The 25,466-nt window shown below is 41.5% G+C and overlaps 1 protein-coding gene across 3 annotated transcripts in view; it reads left to right on the top strand.

Annotated features, from left to right (window-relative positions):
- The window catches only part of LOC105841107 (discoidin domain-containing receptor 2), a 156,487-nt gene that overhangs the window by 96,768 nt on the left and 34,253 nt on the right, over positions 1-25,466 (top strand). For all 3 annotated transcript variants that reach the window (XM_036293729.1, XM_036293732.1, XM_036293730.1), the window contains exons 5-7: positions 7,964-8,111; positions 8,726-9,024; positions 18,526-18,733. In XM_036293729.1, coding sequence (XP_036149622.1) covers positions 7,964-8,111; positions 8,726-9,024; positions 18,526-18,733 — 655 coding nt within the window. The remainder of the gene's footprint in view (positions 1-7,963; positions 8,112-8,725; positions 9,025-18,525; positions 18,734-25,466) is intronic.

The following is a 25,466-nucleotide window of genomic DNA, read 5'->3' on the forward strand; positions in this document are numbered from 1 at the left end:
TTATATGTCTTTCCGAGTGCAGTAAAATACAAACGTAATCTTCTAAAAGATAACGTCACAAAAAAAAATAAAAAAGAACGAAAGATCCCGTCCATTGCACAAAGAAGACAACATATGGATATCTTCCACTCCCTGCAGACCGCACGTTGCGTCGTTGCACATACGCCAGAGGAACATCCACAAATTGACCGAGCTTATGTTGTTAAAAATGTTCCCGTTCGCAACTATTGTATCTTATTTTCTATCCCCGACCGAAAATAAAAAGCGTGGACCGCTTATCGATTATTGGACGGCTTGGCGGACCGTTGGAAAACTGCTTGAAAATAATCGACAAGCAGCCTCGTTCACGTCGGTAAACATTTTTAATAACGTGTTTACCAGAGATTTTCGCCAATGATGTTTGCAGGTGTGCACCACACTTAAGGTACATAAATAGATTCGCGAAGGGTGCATCAAAAAACTATTGTACTTACTTTTTTCCGCCATCTCCATAGTTTTTAATGAACGTCTCGCGCCTCCAGTCTCGAAACTCTTTTTTACCTTTTAGCTCGTTATCTTGTTTAGTGCGACGTAAGCAGTTAAGAAGAGACGTACTACTTTTAATAGGTGTCAAAAGTTAAAAAGCACATTCGAGAAGCACGCCGGAATAATGCGACGGTGACGAATCACTTTAACGTAAAAAAAAAAAAAAAAAAGCGTTCGCGAAACTAACTGAAAATGCCGGTGTATGTTATATCCCTCGTGATTGTGACGAAAATATAATACAAAAATAGGATATTACGGGGGAGCGTACATAAACGACAAGTATTGAATTTGCAATTTCTCTTTCATGTAAAATGATAAAAATCTAGGAAACAACGCTCGTAAAAAAAGTATGCTTAATCAGAATAGCCCCATTTAACATTCAAAGAAGCGACATATCGGTGTATGCCATCAGTTTTGAAACGACTCTTAATCACGGTCCTGGGCAGAGTACAACGACCCGCGGCAACTGACATGTCACCCTCTTTTTCCACCAGATTTTAACGCGGAGTGTTCTATGCGTTACATTTTAAAACGACACTTAATCACGGAAGTTCATGCAGTAACGCGACACGAATAACGCTTTTTTAGTTGGCTATCGATGAAGCGGGTAATATCGATTCCCTCGCAACATTGTACAAAATATTTCATTCGATTTGATGTACTCAATATACACAAATGCCATAATTTTCCATCAATATTCATTAATCATAAAATAATGGAATTTCTTTTTAATACGTAACAAGCTTAAAGACTTGAGAGCTTAAATCTGAACGAAGTGTAACGATTCCGTTAGAGTTAATTGGATATACAAGGTTTTCTTAAAGTTAAATATTTAAAGGTCTTCTCTAGCTCATTCAAACGTGAAAGTCAATCGATACAAAGTCGACCGCAAAATATTTCCTTCCATAACAACCATTATATATCGTGACTTTTACACGTTATCGCTCTATGGTTATGTGATACATTCATTTTCCGAGTAAAGCCCAATCGTCTATAATTAAAGAGCACGGACTAGGAAATGATAACTTTCGCGAAAGCAACGATCACGGGGGGATGCTCGTAGACGGTAGGTAGGTATAAGTGGTAGGTTTTAGCCGCTTGATCCATCATTATCCCATCCGGTGACGAGCCGACTTCGCCGGGCCTTCCTTCCTTCCTTCCCGCGTAAGGTCGACCTGGGGAATTCCGTGCGGAAATCCGATAATTGTCGGGGGATAAGTGCGCGCGAGTGGGGCGTGTGAGGAGACAGATGCGTGCGTGCGTGCGTGCAGAACATAGCAGACGCACACGCAACCGACGCTTGATCCCCGACGCCCGATCCCGGTAAATCACGCACTGTTTCTAGGTAGTCGCGACGCGGCGGGGGGGGGGGGAGGGGAGAGGAAAAAAATAAGGGAAACAACGGAGCGATATTGCCGCTGCGATGATGCCGGTTGTAATGGACGCACGCACAGGAAACCAGGGACATTAGCAAAACGCACTCTGCGTCCACCGGTATAATTCACGCGCTTCACGGCATACGTGTGTGTATATAATCGCAATTGTAAGTGTAACCAAGGGCCCCCCCGGTTGATGTGTTGATGCGAGAGCAATGGCTCTGTCGTCGAAACGAGATACGCGAGCTTACGCGCTGGATCAGACGGTGACTGTGATATGTCCCGCGTACGCGATATCGCGTAATAACTCGCATCGCGATAACGGCGGGCATTAACGTTCCGCTTTTATTGCACATCAAGGCCGACAGATTTAATAGTAGATAAAGGTAGGCATGAATTTTCGAGAGGAATATGAAGTAGGGCCGCACCAGAGAGGAGATTGCACAGTCAGAGTCAACTGGCGAGCTGGTAGTCTTTCTCTGAAATGGCCTCTTATTTTTATTACATTCTTGACGGAAGATAAGGTTTCGATATAAGACATCTTTTATAAGAATATCATAATTAAATTATAGATATAACGTTTAAGGGGCTTATTCGCGCAGTTTTCGCGAGATTCGCGATGTTATAGATCTCCTTTAGTATTTCCTATAAACGTAAAATTTTAAGATGCAAAAGATAAGAAGTTTATGATGGAGAATGTAAGGAAAACACGAGATATAATAATATCTCCATTCAAACGAGCAATTTTTCTCTTTACTTTGAGAAAACCGAATCGAATTATACATATATCGTCAAAGCAACACACATGTTTTATTTATTAAAAAAAAAAGAGAATATTTTTTTGCGAATAAAAGTTCGATGGAAGCGAAGTAGTAGAACCATAATCGGTAATAGGTAGGACGTCCTAAAAATATCGGCCCATCGACGAACGAAATTCCAATAGCGTCATTCAAGAGAAGTGCACGAAAATATTCGCGGAGGCAGCCACCGCCACGACATGCATGCGCCGACGCAATAAATTCGTTTTATACGGCGCTTCGACAGGCAAAAAACGAACACGGGCATAAGTTATGAACACTTCAAAATCGCACACGAGGAAGAAGAGCGCGGTTCGCTTGGCTCACCAAATTTTTTCGTCAACCTCTTTCGCTGCCAGCCAAAACGTCCAAAACCGTAACCAAACCGTCACAGAACATTAGCTAATACACTATAAAAAGTTGCATAGAGAAATATTGAAAATTAGAATATTGGGAAGGTTGGAATAATATTTATTGAAATGAGTTATCAAATAGAAGAGAGAAATGTTATTTATATTGAAAACTCGAGAAATTTCGAATAAATACAGACTATTTTTCTTATGGGACTAACGCATCGAACTAAAATTCCCTGTCTCTTTGAAATTTTTTTTTTACCACTTTCGAACAGCTCTAAATATTATATTTACGGATACGTGAAAAAATTGAAACGACCAACTTTTCTTACGTCACGATCGCGATAAAGTCTCGCGGAGGCAAGACGCGAAAGCGACTCACTTCCTAAATGGGAGTCTGAATTTAGAAAGTTTATAACCGCATCTAGCATCCTTGAAATGCACTTCGATCGTGACGTCATCGGAGATGCATATTTACGAGATACACTTCCGCCGTAAACTGCGCGTGCAGCTATTACGATTTGAAGAAGCCGTCACGATAAAGTTGCATCGGGCTGCTGCATCTTGACTCTTTTACATTGTGCACGCTCCTTTCCACCATCGCCGTGCACTTGTTTCCGTCTCGAGAAAGTGCCAGCTGCATAATTTTGCAACGCCGGTGCAACACGATAGACGTATAAGAGCCGACAGATGTCCCATCTCGTGCTCGGTCACGTCATCCGGTTGTCATTCGTTTGCAAAATGGCTCGCTGTTTTCATTTTCTGTTCCGTCGACGTTCCTTAATTCTGACATAGAAAAGCGTCTTACGTTTCATCTAACTGCACGTTCTCTCATACATTTTATACTAATGTTTACACTGTATTTTATCAACGCTCACAATATGTTCCAATTATTAAATTTCTGCTTGAAAATAATTTATAATATAGCAGATATTTGAGATTTAATGATATATTTACTTATTGTTTTGTATGTACGTAATTATATATTTTTTATTATTTGTACAGAAAAATATCAATTAATATAAATACCGTTTAGAAAAACGATTACTTATTTTTTTCTCTTAGCAAGTAACGGTTGTCTTTTACAAATAATTATCTTAATAATTGTCTTTAAATATATTCATCATAAATTTTAGGAAAATTCGTTGTTATGTACTCATAAAAAGCAATTTATACTCTTTTAAAGAATATTACAAAATTTCACCGTAGAAAAATCAGAATAGTAGGCAAATTGTATTTTTTATTTAATATTCTTAATTGAAGTATTAAATTACTAAGATTCAGAATATATTTCGCATAGATTTGATACTCATAATGTAACGAACTTATGATAGACTTGCTGATATATAAACTTATGAAATGTTCGAAATAAGTAATTTACAGTTTTATGTTAAAATATTTTTTTCAATGTGTACAGAAAGCTTATTTTAAATAAATTTAAGTAAATACTTGTTTTAAGTGAATAATATGGATGTATTTTAAAACTCATCAAGTCATCAGAAAATATCCTTTGTAAAGATAACCATTAAAAAAAGAAGACTAAAATTAAGTAACCGCTTTTTTTAATAATAAAATGATAGATCTGTGTGTAGAAACACGGTCTCTAATCAGTTTACGTAAAATTCATGAATTATTATCTACTATTCTGTACAACGTAAAATTAAATATGTACATTTCCATGCGGGCCACAAGATCCTGAACATTCTCTAAGAGTCCTAAGACAATTACACAAACCATAGTACCGTTGTTTAACATTCGACCTTCATGAACACGCAGCAAGTCGCGTGCAGACACGAAGGGTGAAAATAAAAGAAACAGGAGATTACGATGGAAATACACGCAAATATTACCTGCAATATCGTGTATCGACGCGAATTACCATTGAACTTTCGAAATCTTTTTCTCGCAATTAGGATAATACAAATTAATAATTGCGTATCACATTGAATGGCTCTTTAAATAATACATACAAATATCATGATGTATAATGTCCCATGTACACATATCATAAATCATTGTGCATTTGTGTAATGGCGCCAGGATGAAGCACATTTAATTCGACGATTTACATATGATGATTAGATGATTAATAGCTCGTGAAAATGGTAATTATGCTCATGAATCAACAATCTAATGCAAATTAATAGTACGATATAAAACAAGAATGATTATATATGTTATTAATATTACACATATTATAATCAAGTTTGCTGCAGCCCAGTTAATTTCGCGATTGATAATATTGTCATACATATATGAGACATTTTGACAAAATCCGAACTATTTCATATTTTTTTATTAATTAATTACTCAAGCAATGCAATAAAAATATTGACGTAACAATGAATATAAATTTTTATTTGTTTCTGACATTTTGGATTGCCAATTATCTGTAGTCTAATCTTAATATTATCTCATTTTGCACAAATAGATGCACTCAAATACTCATTCTATTCTGTGAACACACATACGTACTGTTAACTATCAGGGGTGCAAGATCTTGACGCTACCCTGTGCTGTGAGAACCGGCAGCAACATAACGCGCGCAGCTGAAATAGGTCCCTGGTTGCCATAAAATGAGAAAGAATCGACCCCCGGACACGAAGAGTTTTTCACCTAGGGTGCAGTAAGCTATCCGTTGGTAAAGAGGTAAGGGCGCGCCTCTGGGAGTACTTTCCAAGTGTCTGTTTCTGGAAGAAGGGAACGGTAGCGCGAACCTGGAGGGTAGAAGCAAGGGTTGCCAGTGAAAACCCAAGAAACGCTTTTACGTCTCGGTAATTGAACTCCGCTCTATATGTGTGCCGAAAGCAGGTTGGGTTGGTTATACGCCAGCGACTCGAGAATGGGCGAATAGTATTTTCCAAAAATTGTGGAGCCTGAATAGAAGCGTCTCATTAGAAAGTAACAATCGCGAGCTGAGAAAAATCAAACCGGAAAAAAATCCGAGCTGATATGTGAACAAGGTGAAAATAGGTCATCTGTTTAGCCTGCGGATACATATAGCCATACTAGTCCATAAGTCCACAAGGACATCCCGAAGGGGTATTACGGTTAAGGTATCTTGACACAGGGTCCCGCACGATAGGCACGTCGACGCGACGGTAGTATAGTAGTAAAGGTCGGCGCATGGGTGCACCGAAAAGTGGTAGAAGGCTAAAGGCACGGAACGTACGTTCGGTCATGAGACGTGCGCAGAATACGTTGTACCTACCGCAAAACGTTATGTCGCGCGATTGTGTTGCTCTCATCGCTACACGACAAAACCGTACATTCACACGTTTATGAACTTAGCTGCGAACGTATACCATTTACGTCTATTGTGACAAAAAAAAATGCGCTTAGATGTGTGTACGCGTGTATCAAGAATTGTCTTTTTCTAACTAAAAACTATTTGGTAAATTTCAAATCATATATCACTTTTTATGGGGGGGGGGGGGGGAAGAATGAATTGCCATTATCGCAACGTTTTATCTTGTATTAAAGACCTCGCTCATTAAGTTTTATAATCGATCTTTTGTTACATCGTCTAATTGCATTTTGGTTGCTTAATTCTCAATGCCCAATGACTCGGTAATTAACCACGCCGTGAGATCCACGCCGAAGACACGACGTTACCTTTGGAGCCCGTCGGAGGGAGTTTATAATTATAGAAGAGAAAACGCATATCTTCCGATACACCCTGTATAATATGTACCATCTAACCCGGCATATACGTGTATGTGGGTGCGCACCACATGTATGTACCTATGTATATAAGCGTACCTGGGCTATCTGCTCACCATGGGCAACGCCACTTCGCGTGATCCCGTGGGACCGTGCCACTCGCCCGCACGCCCCGCACCCTCAGTACACCGTACACCACCCTACACACCGCCGTCGGATAAACCGCTTATTTTATTCATAAACCCACAACGTGGAATCAATATTGCACCGTCGCCCCAGCACGCTCGAGGAGAGAGAGACGTCGTCAACGACGGCAACACGTTCGCTGCCTCGACGGGGATCAGGGAATGCGGACGGCGGACGTTTAACTCAACCCTCTCTCGCCCTGCGTTACTCTCCTGCCTACGCCCGTCATGAACCCTTCGTCCCTTCTCGATTTGCCCATCCGCGTTTGCGTCTCTGTCTCTGCATCCCCCTTTCTCTCTCTATCCGTCTCTCCGCGCGTCGGTCTCTGTCGGACCTAATGCAGTGGAATGTAGGGTGAAATTAGTCCTTAGCCCCCGTCTGATCCCGTGGAACGCAATGTCCATTCTATGACGGGACATATTCAAGTCCGAGGGAAGGAGAGGAAAGCGGCATTTCGCGCTGCTAAAGCGCAGGCATTGTCCAGACGACGTATAAATGTCACTGGCCACTGCCAGACAATCGTGACGTTCCAAGCGGGATAGAAGGCGTTCAATACTTTTTGCAACTAGCCGGATTGAGGGCATTATACGTGGAATTTGGACGAAGGACATAATAAATTCATTAACATAGCAAAATTTACGACGGCAGGATTCGGTCGTCACGAGACAGTTCATCGATAACGTAGACTTCTTTCCTGTTACGTATGCATAAGATAGCACGCTGAAGTTAGCGCTATCAGCTGGAAAATGTATGGTATATTAAAAATTCTTATCTCGCAAACTGTTGGTATGTACATACGCATAAAAGAGTCGGCCGCTGTTTTGCATCCACGAGCCACTCGTGCATCGGCGACATCGTCCGATATGGCGGTACAAAAAGCGCGATAGAAACGGGGGAACGGCGCACGTGTTCAAATATCCCGACTGGTCAAAGTTAATGTAACGCCGTTGCAGAAAGAGAGCTAATGAGACTTGCGCCGACCGGTCTGGTAAAGCTCAAACGCCGTGCCGGACCGAAAACTGAAATTGTCCTGTACTTGAACTGGCGCTTTCTGTGCTTTCAGGTAATACAGGGTAACACGAACACGTATTTGGAGTCCAAGCACGAGCTGGAGCCGCCTCTGTGGGCGAGCAAGATCCGTTTTCTACCCTACAGCTATCACAGGCGGACGGTTTGCATGCGGGTCGAGCTCTACGGGTGTTACTGGAGCGGTAAGCTGTTTGCACTCGCCAATTTTCGTGAAACTTGCCGCGGACCGGTACACCGGTCCGCCGGGCTGTCCATTAACCCTGATACCGGCGTGCCCAGAGCAAATTTGCTTTTCAAAATCTTGCTCGTATAATTCCGTTTTCGCCCGGAAATCGAATTAGCTACGGGCGTCGAATAGGTGCCTCTCAATGCCGGAAATGTGGTAAATCATTAGTACGCGTGTTAGACTATAAGGCAGCTGAACAAACGCACAAACGCGCTTGAACGAGCAGTTTGTTTCCTAACTAGCTTAAATGATCGAATGTGAGTCCAAAGTGTGAAAAAGTATCAATCATTTTTCCTGTACTCTTTTAGTGCAACTAAAAATATACATGATTTAGATTAATGTTATATTTATCAAATAATTGCGTGAGCTATTTTCATTTTTTTTTTTTTTATTTAGTAATTTTAGTCGTGTACTTATTACTTAAAAAGTTGAATTTATTTTACAACGTATATTCTCATACATTTATCATTAAGAAATCGAAAGAGTCGTATGATTGTTTTCGAACAAATCAAAGGACAGTATCGTCGATAGGAGGGTCAACAATCGTATCTTGACTTTTCCCTCCCGTAGACGGCGTGGTGTCCTATTCGATGCCCCAGGGCGATAAAAGGGGCAACGGATGGGAATTCTTCGACGCGACCTACGACGGCCACTGGGACGGCGAGTTGCGCCGTGGCCTGGGTCAGCTGACGGACGGAAGAACGGGGCCTGATAATTTCAAAATGCACAACGATCGCGCCCAGGGCTGGGTGGGCTGGAGGAACGATAGCCGCGGCCAACCGGTTGAGATCAAGTTCGAGTTCGACAAAGTCAGGGAATTCTCCGCCGTCCATATTTACTGCAATAACGAATTCACCCGAGGCGTTCAGGTTCGTAACGATAAGCTGTGTATTTATATATTTAAGTATTTCAGTTCTTAAAGCAAAGAAATAATTTATATTTCCTTTTTTAGAACTCACAGAAAGAAAGATTTCTTTAGATTTATTAAAATTTATTAAAAGGGAAGAAATATATATGCTTTGGAATAGTCAAACAAAACTGTTTGAAGAAAACAAATAGGATTATTTATTAATAATACTATTTGATGCAATGAAACATTGCTTTTTTTTCAGTTTTTAAAGATAATGTTTCGCATAACATTATGTTATTTGAATAAAACAAATGAATCCAAACAAATGGAGAAAAAGTATTCAAAGAAATTGTTCTCTCTGCGTGCAGATAATGAAAAAAAAAAAAGGATATAAAAATAAATATAATACTGGTTATGTCACGCGCGCATGTAATTTTTCCTCCGTACGTTCTGCATAACTGGCTCAGAATTGCTTTTATAATTTAACTGTTAAAGTGTAAGAGCAATTATGAACCAGTTACACTTGTACCTACCGTTTAACGCAAAGCAAATGTGTAATTGCTCAACGATAATACATTGTTACCGTTATACTATATAAGTAAAAGTGTACGATTCTCTCTCTCTCTGCTGAGAAATTAACGCGCGTTAGCATTAAGAGGCGAGGTGTATCGGACGGAAAAGCGGCGAGGAGATCTCTCTCATTTCCTTTCGGGCGAAATACACTTCACATTAAACACACATCTAATCTCTCGGGCCGCTCGTCGCGATTCCGTGCGGGTAATACCCCGGAAGAACCTAAAGAATCCACGTGATCAGAACGGAGCACGCGCCGCTTCTCTATATCGAATTACTTCTCCAGCCAAGGATCCCCCTCGTGAACTCGTTGACGCCGAGGAATCGTTTACCTTCGCTTTAGCGACGTTATTCCTTAGTCCTCGCCAGGAATGCGCAAGCAGCGTCGATCAACACGCTCGCCATCCACGGTTCTTCGTGATCCTCACCTCCTTTTAACATCACCGTCTTCCACCTTAGTCGTCGCACAGCATCTGGTCGGCAAGACGGGTGCGCCCCTCCCCTGTCCCGTTCCTGCTCACCCTCTCGCCACCACGCTTGATTGAATATTCCACTCGACGCTTTATCAGGCAGACGCCCGTTGAATATCAATACACCGTGGAGCAAGCAATTCCGGCAGTTTGATATCTGCCACCATGCTGTCTCGGTGCGATGATCGCACCGAGTCGGCTATTAGCCGCGTTATTTCACGGAGGAATCTTGCGAATCTGAATGGGGAATTCATGCACACGTTGCAGCGACATGCATTGCTCCAGTTGGAATTCAAACACCGAAAACGCTAATATTCGCGGAATGGTTTTGATATATGATAAATTTAATGTAATAAATCGCGTTATACCATATACACGCGGGGTCGTAAGTTATTCGCTGATTACGAATACCAACGTTATACCTCTGTCGTGATTCCGCGATAGATGTGGAATTTCTCTCCTGCGAATCTTACACCCCTCATACTCGAGACGTGCACCCCTGTTTCGTAATTTCAACTTTTACTCGCGGAACTTAAGGGCGAAGACGGAAAATTCGAGCAGAAATACTTGATGGAAGAAAAACAATTCCCGGATGCTCCTTGAGAGGCAGGTAAGGAAACTTTTCGCATCATTCGCCATATCCGTGATTCAGCGCGTTGTAGTCGCGGAAATGAGTTCGCGGGGGCGGCTTATAAAGAGGGATTCCTCGTGCCTGCGCCCCGAGTTACATAATTCGATCCGCCATGTAATTTTGTGTGTGGCCACAAATCGCGACGTCGACAAACCTCGTCGTCCTACGTAGATCTGACGATTCGATAGGATTATGATAGTCGACCCGCGGCGATTTTACATACATGCACGTCTGTACCTGAGTGTGTATTTTGCTATATCAAAGTACCGCAATGCATTTTTCTCTCATTACGATTCGCGATACCTCGATCATATTAGAAGATAAGACGCAACAATGCAAGATCCGAGAATGGAAATAATACCCCTCATTAGGCGATATAATATTACAAGTCTGAAAAAAAAATGAGAGAGAGAGAGAGAGAGAGAGGTAGGCAATACCTAACGAAGACAATCACGTGTTACAACCATCAGCCAATGATGTTGCACCGAAAATCTGAAAACTCGAGATCTCCATACGATACAGTCCGTACCGCACATATTGCATGTTTCATCATACCCGAGACAAATCCGCTTTAAACACGCGCGCGTATTCTGTCATATGCTACAGTTCGTTTAGAGGCTCGACGGCGCGTGCGGTGAAATATGCATGGGAGATTATTGAACGTTGTCAGAAACGGAAGCACCGAATTTTGATCCGAGTAAAATTGCCCCGAATAATTCTTTCGCGTTGAAATTGCAGGGGAGAGAAGAGATTATGCCATAATACCGCGCGTTACGCAAAAAAAAAAAAAAATCAGCTATTATTAATTTATGCAACAGAGATACTTAATATTAGCATATTTCATATAAAAATACTGTTATTTATTTTAAACAATAAATTTATATCGTTAATTTTCAGAAGGGCGAGATCAACCCTCTACCCTCTCTACTTTAAAATAGTTTCCTCCGGATTGATTAATGTGAAAAATCGCCAATATGCCACCTACACACGCAAATAATTTCCTAACCGTTAGACTAAAAAAAAACTGGAGCAGAAAAATGGAACAGCCGATGTTGCATAGCGGATAAAAGTGAATATTACGTCGAAAGAACGTAGCGTTCGTCGCTTCTGTGGATGAAAAATTGTAAATGAAAGCGCTCTTTGATCCAGCAATCTAAACGATAACGAACTTGGATCTGCAGAGTTTCGAGTACGTCGTTAAGCGCAGGTCCTTCAAATAGGGACCTGTACTCTCCCGTTAGTTTTGCGCCACTGACACCGCGCACCGGTGTTGTTGTTTTTTTTTTGTTTTTTTTTTTTTGTTCCAGAAGAGCCGTACACAGATCCGGCTGTGCAGCAGCGACGGTGGGCGCGGCGTTGACGAAACAATTGCTGCGAAAAAATGGAAAAAAAAAATTTCGGCGTCCGTCAAAAATCCGCGGGGGCGTGTAGCCATGCGTGCGCACGCGTTCGCAAACTGATTCGCATACGGTGAATATCTTGTACAAAGCGCAAATACAGCCGCGCGGCGAGCAATCCGGAATAAACGCCCCGGCGGTAGCTCTTTGATGCTGGGTTCAATGATCACCCTCCCAAACACGCCCCCGCGGTAGTACTCGTATTACGATTCAACTTCACCCCAGATTCCCGCCGAATGTATATAAACTTTAATAGCCTGTTAAACGTAAATTAGAATGTAGCCGCGCGTTGAAATTCGCCGCGAGCGAGCGCCGCCGCCGCCGCCACCGCACCGCGAGCGGCGTTCGTCCTTATCGCGCGCGCGGCCTCGCGCATGGCACGAATAACATAAAAATGTGCGCGAGATACAGGACCATAAATGGATTTATATACTTTATAATCCGAACTACGTGCGGCAAACTGTACCGCGGTATAACCGATGAATCGGAATCGGCGCGTTACAATCTCGAAAAACATAAATTCGCACGGGCCGTATCGCGAATGCGCCGTAAAACCCAATAAGTATTCGCGGTATCGATATAAAACAACAGCAGAAGAGTAAAAAAAAAAATACGCATTACATTGGAATATCGAAAGGGCGAAATACCAATGGGGACTTTCCGCGCGTGGAGATGCGCGAGGTGTAAGATGACGCGCGCGCTCGCGAATAAGCGGCGAATTTCATTCGGGAGAGAGCTCTCGATCTCTCTCGTTTGCGGGAATGCTGAAAGCACGCGCATTGATACATCGAAGAATTATTACCGAATTTATGAGCGGATTCTTCTTCGGGATGAGGGGAAGGGAGGGGAACGAGGGGTGAAGGAGCGAGATAAAAACACGGCCCGCCTCGTCGCGAGCGTACTAATGGCTTTTCGATAACCAATTCGGATAATCGGGGTGCGCGCTGAAAAATCGACGGAACCTTCGATTAAACCCAATAATTACAAAGTCCCTTTTATATATATATATATATATATATATATATATATATATATATACCCACATTATACGCTCACTATTGCAAGGGCACGCAAACTGCTACGCCGTGGCGCGGCCACCGCGCACTGGCGGCGCGCCATAAATGCGCCCGGTCTTTGATGCAGCGGTCAGCGGTCCTCCAAAACGGCCACGTTGCAACCCCCTTTTCGTGGTCGGGGGTGCCTCGGCGTAGCGGCACCTAACACCCGATCATCATCCTCCGAATTTCTCCCTTACACGTTGGTTAAGGGTTTTATATAACCGGCGACGACGACGGCGACGCGTATACGACGAGCTTATAAACTTGAGCGCCTCACAATGCGTCGGCCACTCTCGGGTTTCTCCACCCTCGCTCGCTGCGAGTCTGGCTGGCGCATCCTTGATACTCAAATAACATTTTCCTCCTTCGGCGGAGCAATCCGATGAAACATGTCCGCCACGAGGAGCGATAATGAACCGCGGTACAGGCTAGCCATCAAGACAGACTTTGCAGACGGTGGAGACTGAAAATCCGCTTGGAATAGGGCGCGCGCGGATCGTTCTGGAGTCAGGTAATTTTCTGGAGTGCGCCCCGCGCGCGTCGTAATGTAATAAGCGTAAAGGGGAGACGAATCTGCTTATTTGCGAAAAATGAATTTGGTCGCGTTACTCGTTCCGCTAGAGAGAATAAGAGAAGCGGCGCGCTCATCGCGCAGATTCCCTCGTTGTCTGATATTCCGACTTGCAGTAGGGAAATATTCTCCTTCTTTCCCTCCCTCCCTCTCCCTCTCTCTCTCTCTCTCTCTCTCTCTTTCTTTCTCTCTCTCTCTCTCTCTCTCTCTCTCTCTCCATTTGCGTGAGAGTGCCGCCTCGTCAAAGTGCATAAATTCGCGTGATTGCACGCCCAGAGTCGATGTAACGGTCTTCCGCGCATTCGGCGTGCCGATTTTATTTAGAGATGCTCTTTCCTCTTTCGAATCCGTTTCAATTTTGCTGACGGACGTTCCCTCCGGTACGTATTTGGCCGAACGAAAGCGCGTTACCTATTCAGCGTAATGCATAAAACTCCATAGTCGGCTAATGGAACGAAATGGAATGTATACGCGCCGTCATAATTATTCCAAAACTCTCTTTAATATAGTCTGCTTCTTTGTTTTTTCAAGAGCTGCATCTATGCTAATCCGATATATGACGCTCCATTAATATATACATTATATTTATTCGCGCGCGCACGGATGCATCTTCTACTATGGTATCTATCTTAATTCCAGTTAAGCGCTTTAAGCTTTTACTTTAAACACTTTAATTACATATTAAGTTAGAAAATGTTGTTTATTTAGCTACGCGGAAAGAATAGTTTTGTTAAAATATCCAAAAATTTAGTTAAATGTAGATCTGAAATAATTTTGTTGGACCATGATATATTAATAAATAGGGAGATCTGAACGATATTGACTTATTGTGTCCTTCATTGTATCATATATTAAATACTTCATAACGCAATGAAATTAAACTATCGCTGGAGAATTTTGCTAGAAAACGAAGATCAGTATACTTTTTGGATCTTTACACAATAAGATTTTGCTGGAATATCTCAAAATTTCACTAGATACACATTTGAAAATAATTTTGTCTGAATTTTCAAAATAATTACGTAGGACGCTCAGGCAGTTGATTGTTAGAATATCGAAATTTTTTACAGCATTTATTATGAGCGCTCTGGGAAAAATAATTTTCCCAAAATATGGTTATAATCCACTTTGGTACCCATATACAATTAAGTAATCAAATTGTTTCGATTATTCATAACCCTAATTTTACGTTTATTTTCTCAAATTAACCCCGTTTTAACTAAAAATTGTAATTAGCTATTCTACCTCTTTCAAAGATTTTCAAGTTATACTAGTCAAGTTTCTCAATTGGTTCCGTCGATATTCAGTTACGCAAAGATAATTTTTACTTAAGAAACTAAGATGTTAAGTTGTTTAACTACAAAAAACGGTAAAGATTTTCCCCACAGTAAGATTACGAACCGTATTTTGGAGAAAATATTTTTCCCAGAGCGTCTTACATAATTATTTTGCCGGTCCAACAAAATTTTTTTCAGATTTGTATCTAACGAAACTTCTAAACGCTTTAACAAAATCGTTCTTTTTCGTGTGCAGATGCGCATCTAAATACTGAATAATTAAATACTTGAATTTTTTAATTAATTAACGCTCACTCATGATACCTTTTTCATACTCACATCCACAGCATTTTTAACGTGCTCTAAGAAATGCGTGTCTCCTTGTTTCATGTATTTTATGTGTATCAGACTACATTTGATTCCGCGTGCCCATGCACGTTTACGCATGCTTGCTATGCGCTATAGAAGTATACGTCTCCTCTCCTTTCCGGGGACTTTCGACGGTAACGTAGCGGGGAAAGCTCAAACGAGTTTTATGGCGACCTATCTCCATGCACCACCTACGCGCCCACCTCGCGCAAGGTGCATCGACATGTCGATACTACCTGCTGTTACCATCTCGCGTCTTCCCGCCGCACGGTATATCGCTCCCGGCTGCCACTGCCGCGAGATAAACCTCTGGAAATTGGATTTACATGACGCGGATTAGGATAACCGAATCTGATAGGCCGACTCCTCCTGTCTGCCGCATCATTGGAAATGTATTCTGGGTTCACCAGTAGTACGGCTATATTATCGAACGTGTAAAATACAGAAGAGATACAGACATTGTTGGAGGGACTTGGTGACGCTTTATTATCTCGCGTGTCTGCGCGAAGCTAAAAGCATTCTTGAGTTTTATTGCTAGGTAGCTCGCGGACGTGACACCGGATATAAAAGATCGTATCACCGAGATCTCATTGCTTTCCAATTAAATTGATACGATTGTCCAGTGTTAAGAGTTTTCTTTTTCTGAATCTTATATTGCGCAGTAAGTACAGTAGTAAAAATATACTACACGTTGTCGAGTAAACGTTTCTCCTGGCGAATATTAAATTTTTTTTACATAAAGATTTTTATAGAAAAATCCGTATTCTCTTATTATTAAATACACTCACCTAAATCAAGGTACCGGGGAAACTTGTTTTATCGCTCGACCTCGGGTAACTCGGTGACTTTTATAAGGCTGCCGAGGCTTACAAGCTGCTACACATGTGGCTTCGCAATATATTCCTTGACAATCAACTTTACGCGATATGATATATCATTCCAATTCTGGCCGCACACACACACACACACACACATAAAATTCCTCGGCGAATTATTCGGGTTCGCTGAGTCCGTCGTGGACCGCGTAAGCCACGGAGACGGGAGGAAAGGCATCCGCGGGCGTGCTTGCAGCAGTAAGCGCGGTGCCCAACGTCCATTTAAGAACCTCTAAGCGGGGAATTATTCAACGTTAATCGAAACTTACGGGAATTCCAGATTATCCGTCGCGTCGTCGCCGTCGCCGTCGTTGCCGGATATTCGGAATTTCAAATGGACTGTGACTTACGAATATTCAACAGGCACTTTGCACGCCTCGACGCGTTCGCACACGATATACCGTTTAGACAATCACGCTGCGCTTTCGTCGACATCCGGCATTTACGTTATGCAATCCGATCCCGTATACGCGCTTTTGATTCTCCGCGAGGAGAAACGGATCGGCGCGCGCGGCTCCATATCCGCCAACGGATTGCGCCTCGCGCGTTGACGCGAAAAATGATATTTTTACGTGGACTTTTATTTTGGAAAAAAAAAACCAGAAAGAAAGGAAGAAAGCACGCAAGAACGTATCGCAAAGTCAAGCCTAGTAGGAGAGTATATTGTAGAGATGCAATCTCGATACACTTCGACCTAACAAAAAAGCCCGCGCGACCGCGGATAATACCTCGGATAATAGTTGATTTATGGTCAGATCATATACTCCATCGAACTTTAGGGATACATTAAACTTTTATAACGTTCTCAAAAGTATAACGGCTTTTCGTGATACTTTCGACCACGCGAGAACGATCCGCACTCTACTTTGTCGGTAAATCTTCTTCGAGCGGTGAGGTTTTCGAGTCGGCTCTATCCATCAACGTCGCGCGGCGCGCACGGCATCCATTTTACCTAATATCCACTAGCGTAATCCGTTTTATTTCATATCAGCCCGCGCTACCCGCTTAACCGTAGCAGAAATCATTTTTTTTTTCCCCACTCTGCGACGAGACCGGCCGCAGTTAATCAAACAAATTCGACGATCAATATTGGAATCGATTTCGGCCGCGCGCGATCTCCATTTTCGACCCCAATTTCGCTGAGGGGTAAGGGCAAGCAAGTAAGGGCCCGGCATTCCGTGACGACGAAATTCCTTTCCTGTCAGGTCGTCGTCCGTGAATTTACGGCCACGAAAGTAGTCAGCCTTGAAAAATGCTATCCGCGGTCAAAAATTTACGGGCATGCGATGCGGTTGTTCAGGAGGAGTGAAAAAGTAGCTCGGAGAGGCGGAATAGGAATTTTGCCGTTGCGAAATATGTACTGTGTTTCCTCTTTCATGCCAACGAGACACTCATGCGCGTAATACGCACGATAAATTTCACTGGAGTGCTTATTCACTGCGCAATCTGTACCGTTACCATGTTCCAGAAAGTCATAATTTATTAATAAATAGTTCCTTCGACAAGCTACAGCAATACACATTAGTTTTACGCAATTCGTATTTACTTGTTCATTGTTCTAGAATGAGAAAAATATGTGTGATGTTTGTGGCTACAATTGCATAGTAAAATAATTATTGTCAGGAATATCATTTTTACAATAATTATTACTACAATATTGGCAATAATAACCGTATGCTTGTAGAATTGTTTTACAGTACAATTTACTATATTAAAATCTCCATTTTGATTATAGTAATCATATCACAAGTTGCACAGACCAATATTATAATTATGAAAACTTTAAAATAATTTAAATAAACTATAATTTATATTGCTGAATAATTATAAAAGATTGTCTATTTCGAACTGCAGCAGATCTTGGTATTGAATATAATTTTTCTATTTCTTCTTAATATTCTTACAGTTTATATTAACTGCGTGCTGACAATATTGTCAGTCTTGAAACATAGTTACCAGCTAGATATCGATGCTCAAAAGCACTTTTAAGATTCCCCCTTTCGCGAAAAAATGTAAATAATTTATAAGCTAAGAATATTAAATTAATAGAAAAATTATATTCAGCATCAAGACCCATTACAGACCGAAACAAGCAATTTTAACTTTATCTTCGTGTTTAAAACATTTATCGGTCAAATCATTAACTTACTATTATTATATAAAAATATTTTTGTGTTGAATCCAACACAAAAATGACTATAAATTATGATTACTGTAATCTTTTTCTTTCGGTGTATTTATCTACTAATTTACGTTGGGAATATACCCTTAGTATTTTCATGTGTTCTCGTGTTTACAGGTGTTCTCACAAGTTGACATACTGTTTAGTATTGGCGGGAAATACTACACGGGGGAACCCATTACCTACACGTACATGGAGGACAAGATCTTCGAGACTTCCCGGAACATCACGATCAAGCTTCATCATCGAGTTGGGAAATTCGTTAAGCTGAGACTCCATTTCTCCGATCGATGGATCATGGTCAGCGAAGTAACCTTCGATTCTGGTAAGACAATTAATTGCATTGCGAGATATTATGCTTATTCATATTTTGTAAAAATACGAGCTATATGTTGTTTTTTTTTTTCAAACCTTTTATCGAAAAACATATTCGAAGTAATCATCGCGATTAAATAATTTATCATTATAATGTTTGTTCTTACAAACATTTCATATTAGATAAAAACGACGAAACATTTCACTTTATTAAAAAAATTCTTTCTTTCTTTCTTTCTTTAAGTGAAAAACGAAAAATCTTTCTAAATAGGCAATAATTTTTCACCTTTTTACTTATTAAGAAATAATAACTTCTAATGAAATCGTCAGAATATAAGAAGCATAGCAATTTAGAAAATTGTGTGCATTATCTTTGGACGCGAAGTCAGCGAAAATACGCGTATGGCGCGTTTTTCTTTCCTTAAAGAATTAATAAAGCTTCATGCCGCACCCCACTCACGCGCGCCCGCGCGCACGTTCGTTTTGATACAAACGTACAGTTTAAATTCAATGTTTCCAAAAATCTCCATAATCGTGATCGAGACAACTGGGGCAATAGAAATTTTATTCGTTCGATGTTTCACGAGCGAGGGCGGCAGGAGGCAGGAGGTATGAACGAAGTTAAAAAGAGATGCCGCGATCCGTCATTTAATTTCACTGAATCCATCATCTCTCGTCCATCCGGCCCCGTGACAGCTCCCAGCAGGACGTGCCGGTCGAAATTCCGGAATACATTAAAACCCTCGAACGAGGATATATTTCCACGTTGATCCGCGCGCCATAACGGACAAAAACAATGGGCCGGCGAGGGGGAGGGGATGGAGAAAGGCCGTGGGACATCGCGTATCGCGGCGGAACCGGGGACGAAAATTTCTGCTCGTGACGCGAAATCGTTTCGTGATACAAGCCTTCACCGTATCTGGAGAGGACGCGGGGGAAGGGATGGCCGATGGAGAATGTATTTCTTTTTGCGATCCTGCCATTTCATTCCAATTCGGCACAACCGAACCGACATCGTAACGCTCCTCCTTCCCCCTACCCGCTTCATCCCGCTTTTCACCCTCTCTCCGTCTTTACACACACACACTCACTCTCTCTCTCTCTCTCTCTCTCGTCTACCGACTGTCAATCATCGAAAAAATAAATCTCGAAGTTGATTTAAACCGATACGTGCGGTAATTGACAATGGCTTATCGTATATCTGCCAGGCAGCGATTTTAAAACGGACGTACGGCGCGGCGCGCTCGGGCTGGTGGAGAGCACGCGAATGGGGAAGCGAGAGAAAAACAGAGTATGCATGCACACACAAATAATCTATATTGCGTCTCCTTACGCGGCGTCTCTTCCGGTTTTGACAACGCACGTACAGAAAAATCGACTGCGATTCGATTTAGCGTTCCCTTGACAGAAATCGACTTTCCTCCTCTACGCGAACGGCTTCCTCGGGGAGGAAACGCCGGCGCGGCGCGACGCGCGAACGTTAGACAGAGGGACGGCGCTTTATCAGCGGAGATATAAATCGCAGGATATGTCTCCATATCGAGTGTGCGCGATTCTGAAAGCGACTTTCGCAACTCATCCCACCGTAACTCGCATTCCGTCTGATTTAACACGGATTCGATAGGAATCGCATCTTACGAGGAGTTCATCCGCATTTACCGTATATACGTATAGAACTGTGGCTGCCGAATAAAAAGGATTTATAATCAAGATGGAATGGATGTGCCGGGAACGCATCAATGGTATCGCACAATCGCGAATTGCGCCATGTAGAAATCGTATTGCAGCTGTCTCTATTTGCACAGTAATGTCAGCATTATAGAATAATATCGTAAAACCACCGCGCGTGTAACAATGGACATATAATATGTCGCGCATTATGGATTTCGAGTTGAAATTAAGATCGACAATTCTGGGACAGCTTGAATAATAGAATCGTCGCGATCGAGGATGATATTACGAGAATGTTAAAACAAGCAATCGGGTCGTGATATTTCTATCCTTGAAAAACTTGAATATATGCAGACTGTACACTCAATCAATTTACGTATCGCTTACATCTGTCATTCATTGAGAAGTCACAAATGTAAAAAATAATATGGTTAGGTCAACAATTACGTTACGAAACTGCGCGAAATATCCTCTTCGCCATCCTCCCCCCGTCATCCCGTCCATCCTTCTGTTCTCTCACAAGGTATTTTTCATGAAATAAACGAGGAAGTTTCTCAACGAATGATTATGAAATAAACAACCATGACTAAAGCCGGTATTTAACAGTCTGCTGAAAACCAGTCACCCAACTGAAACCAATCTTGATGTACGGTTCAGTAAATAAAACTTAATCGATTTGATATTCGATACATTACATTTGCAATCGTGTCGATTCAATTGAGAAATTCAGATGAAATTTATCATGAAATTATCATGAATTTTATCCCCGTAATTTATTGTACCGGATTTTTAAAAGATGCTTAAATGTGTATGTACATAGTTTTGAATTTTGTTACTCAAAATGCTCGATATAACACGGTTTCTCATTATAAATAAATCGTTATTGGCGATAGATGTATTATTTATTATATGTAAAAAATACTACAAAAGCGTAAGTTGTTTTACTAAGAATATATAAATATGATAAATTTATGATAGAAAAATGATCGAAATGCTGTTCGTCGAATATGATTTATATAAAAAAGCTTATGGTAATTCTGCGAACGATGTCGTATATTATGATACGTAGGCAAACGTGTAACGGAAACGCAACACAAAGATCGCGATCATCCCTCATCCTTTAAAGTCACCCTTCAATTTCCCCTGACAAAAGAAGAGCTTTTTGCACGAAAACGCACGCGGGAAGCTTTCGTGCAGGTCATCGAACGACAATGATGATACGAAATTTTCGATAAATCCGGTACATCGTCCGTGACAAGGGTAACTTTAGCAGGTAGCTTTTATATCGCCGAAAACTCTTTCATTCACGACAGACCGCTAATGACACGAGGCTCGCTTTTTCCGCTCTATTCGCGCGAGAATTCTTTGTTAATCGTATCGCGCAACTGTGTTAGAAAGCGACGTAACAACAACGCCAGCTTTATTTAAATCGTTTTAATTTTTCTTCTACACTGTGTACTTTTTGCTAAGAGAAAAATTTTATTGCAGAAAATAAATTACAAGTGATATGATTGCGATGTGCACATATGGTAAAAACCAATTTGATAGAAGCGGTCGAAAGCAGATTTTCTTTAGTTGTCTGACCCGAAGTAAAAAATCATTAATTAGAATAATTACATTTGCATTATATGTAAATATTTTTATCCAAGTATATATAAATAATAAATCTAAAGAAATCCCGTGCTAATGATATTTTTCGGTGGAAGTAAAATTAACTGAGAGGTAGGAGGTGACTAAAATTCAGAAATTCTGAGGAAACCGTAATCTTCGCATTGTAATGAGAAATTACGCGACGAACTAATGGGAGATAAGAACATCCCTGCTCTTATTCAAGGTATTTACGTACAAAGGGTCGTTTGTCGAGAGGACTTAGCGACGTAGCGACGAGATCATAAAGCGGGCACGAAACTCTTTGCCCGCTTTCTTCTGCTCCACACTCTTTTTCTACGTCAAAGGATATATGCAAAAATGCATGCCAGACGGCGCTTTCGCAGGCGCATAAAATGCATTGCAAATCGCAACAAGAACAATGAGGTTAATATGCAAAATACCATTCAACAGTTTCGAACGCGGTCATTACGGTAATTTAATTATCGATCGATTCTGGAGATGTGCGTGTTAGACCACTGTATATCGTGTTGTTTGCCTACAACACAAATCGCTTTATAATTAAGAAGAAACTTCCCGAGACTGCCGTACATGCGGGGAACAAATAAATAACGCAAGCTCGTTGCGGTAACGAACAGACGGACAATCAATATTAATTTAGTTAGACTTCACAATCACGAATTGTCATCGACAGCGCTTGATGGCGATGAATCTTGTGTATATATAAACACAAAGGGAATTTAATAGGAATTGCCATTCTCGTCTCTTTCACGACGTTTAATAGTGGGCTTGTAAATGCGATATTCTCGAATTACGGTTATAATTGAAAGCCGAATTACCGATAATGATCGCCATCGACGAACGTCCGACATTGTTCAAAGTATCCGTTGATAACAACCCCCGGAAAAAAAAAGCGGGAAAAGAGAGCTTTTCACGGGAGAAACTCGTACGGTTCCGGCGGCAAGCGTACTCATAGATAACTACGAGCTATTATTCGTAGATAATGATGCAACTAGGCAGCTCCTATAAGAGAGCATCCTGCTCTCGTTCAAGATATTCGTATAGAGGGTTGTTTGTCAAGCAGATTTGCCAACGAGATCACATAAACCGAGCAAGGGAATCTGAAACTCTTTGCCCCTAGTACATTCATAATACTCGTGCGCCGCCTTGTACGTAACAATATGCTATTGAAATATGCGTTCTCTTTCAGAGCAAGTTGGGCGTATAAATGAACGATATTAATCTCATGTAAAGAGTGCTGCACAAAATCACCTAATTGATTTCAAAAATCGAGAAAATTTTTATCGAAGACATGAAAGGACAATGTTAAAAAAAATCCCGCTTTTCCGCCTCTCGTTGGAATAGGCAAAACCTATTGAAAACGTTGTGAATGACCATTTGATGAAAATAAACCTTAGAACGTCCAGAATTGTGGAGAAAATTTTTGGCTCAAAAATGGTTGAAAAATGTTTAAAGTGTTTCGTAAAATGTATTTTTTTTTATGTATCTGAGATTCTGGTTCTTGTGGGACACATGGTATATTGCAAATTGCATCCTCTTGTTGGTTTTATTGAATATTAAGATATCCAAAAAACTCTATTAGGAATATTTTTTATAAACATAAAGTAAGTTGTATTCAGCACCAAGATCGAAATAAGAATCATAATTTTATGTTTACATTTAAAACGTTTATCGGTTGAAGAATTAACTTACTATTATTGTTTTTTAAGTTTCTTAAAATAACAGTAAAAAAACATGTAGCGCTTAGGACATAGTAGCGTTAAAAAATAATGATTTTTTTCATCTTATGATACAGAAAAGTATCCAGGTCATTTTTTTCTTGAAAAGTGCAATAATTTTGATGTGATCGCCGTCTTTTTCGAAATTGAATTTGAACTCTGAAGTTTGTTGAATCGATGCATCTTGCAAGTTCGACGAAATCGCGAACCCCTGCATCGTTCGATGCGACGATCCATCGTAATCGCGCCTCGTTCAATCTTCGTTTCAACAGTTTGGTCGCCGTCGTGTCTTTGGTTGAACGACAGCCGAGTGAACTGAGGACCACCCTCGGAGCCAGCCAGCCAGCCAGCCAGCCAGCCAGCCCTGTTCGATGGATAATTTCGTGCGAATCTCTCTCGTGTACACACGCAGCGTGAAATCGCATGTGCGTCGAATCGCCCCATTCATTTATGAAAAGGACACAGCTCGAAAAGGGCTGGCTGCGGGACAGACCGGCGGGAGGCGGCACAGGAGACGAAGAAAAATGATACGGGCTAACGACACATCCCACGAGTATGACCGCCCCGTGACGGATGTTTGTAAATTACGACTCGTGTCCGCGAGGGAGGAAATCATATTCCTGGGTGGGATTTCGAGTTCCCTTGTGGAGATTTTCACAAGGTCGCGGGTCGGAAGGGAGGGAAGGGGGATTCCGGTAGTATGTCATTATGATATTTCAAACGAATGCCTGCAGCACTGTGAAACGACATTACGAAGATGTAGCTACAATACGTCGCGCTAGGTATATCCGTTCCTCCGTACGAGGATGACGAGCGACTTTTTCGTGATTATTCTGGTATCACAATTTCTTTAGAGTTAAAAAATATAACGTCGTAGTTATAGGCACTCTCTTTCATTACGTAAGTAATGATAGTGAACGTTCATGCGTTCATTTAAAGCGTAGTCTCCTTCTAACAATTTCGAGAGATAGAATGGTATAAATTACATTACAATGTTATTAAGTAAATTATGTTAAACTGCGATTCTCCTCCCCTGCAATTATAAGTTCACGAGGGGAAGAAAAAAAAATCTGTTTCAACTTACAAATATTTTATGCCTCGAGCATTTGATGAGTGACCCTCTTTATAGAAGAGTCAACGAGGACTCAAATCGGATCCGCGATCCTCGAGACTTTATAGATATTCGCGCGGCTGTCGCGCCTGACACAAAAGGAACTCGTTAAAAGTTTATCGACCATCGTTCGTATATTTTCTCGCAATTTACCGGCGAGTGATATATATATCGTCCGATTCCGCTCTGAGAAAGATAGATAATGGATGCATCTCCGGATGCAGTCGGAGGAGAGAAGATAATGGATGCACCTCCCGCGGCCTTTTCCTCTTCGCATAGGTCCTGCAAGGATTTCCAACCCCATCACCCGCTCCCCCGCCCTCCCCAATGTCGACAGACATAATTGGACAAAGAAATACGAGGAGACTGGTCATGGATTTCCCCTCGTGGAGCTAAAGTCACCGTCTCTTTTTCTCTTGCCTTCTCCCTTTCTCTGGCGTACACACTACGTCGTTTTCCGCTTCTTCCATTCCGATTATTCCGGTCCGTTGTAAAAATGATTCACCACCAACGATCACTCATTCCAGCGGTTTCTTAAATATTCTAAATATCATGTCCCCCTGTCCCGATATATCACGAGCTCTTTGCGTCCCGCAGACCCCTCGCTTCGAGTA

This window comes from Monomorium pharaonis, chromosome 11 (assembly GCF_013373865.1).
Source record: "Monomorium pharaonis isolate MP-MQ-018 chromosome 11, ASM1337386v2, whole genome shotgun sequence".
Lineage (NCBI taxonomy): Eukaryota > Metazoa > Arthropoda > Insecta > Hymenoptera > Formicidae > Monomorium > Monomorium pharaonis.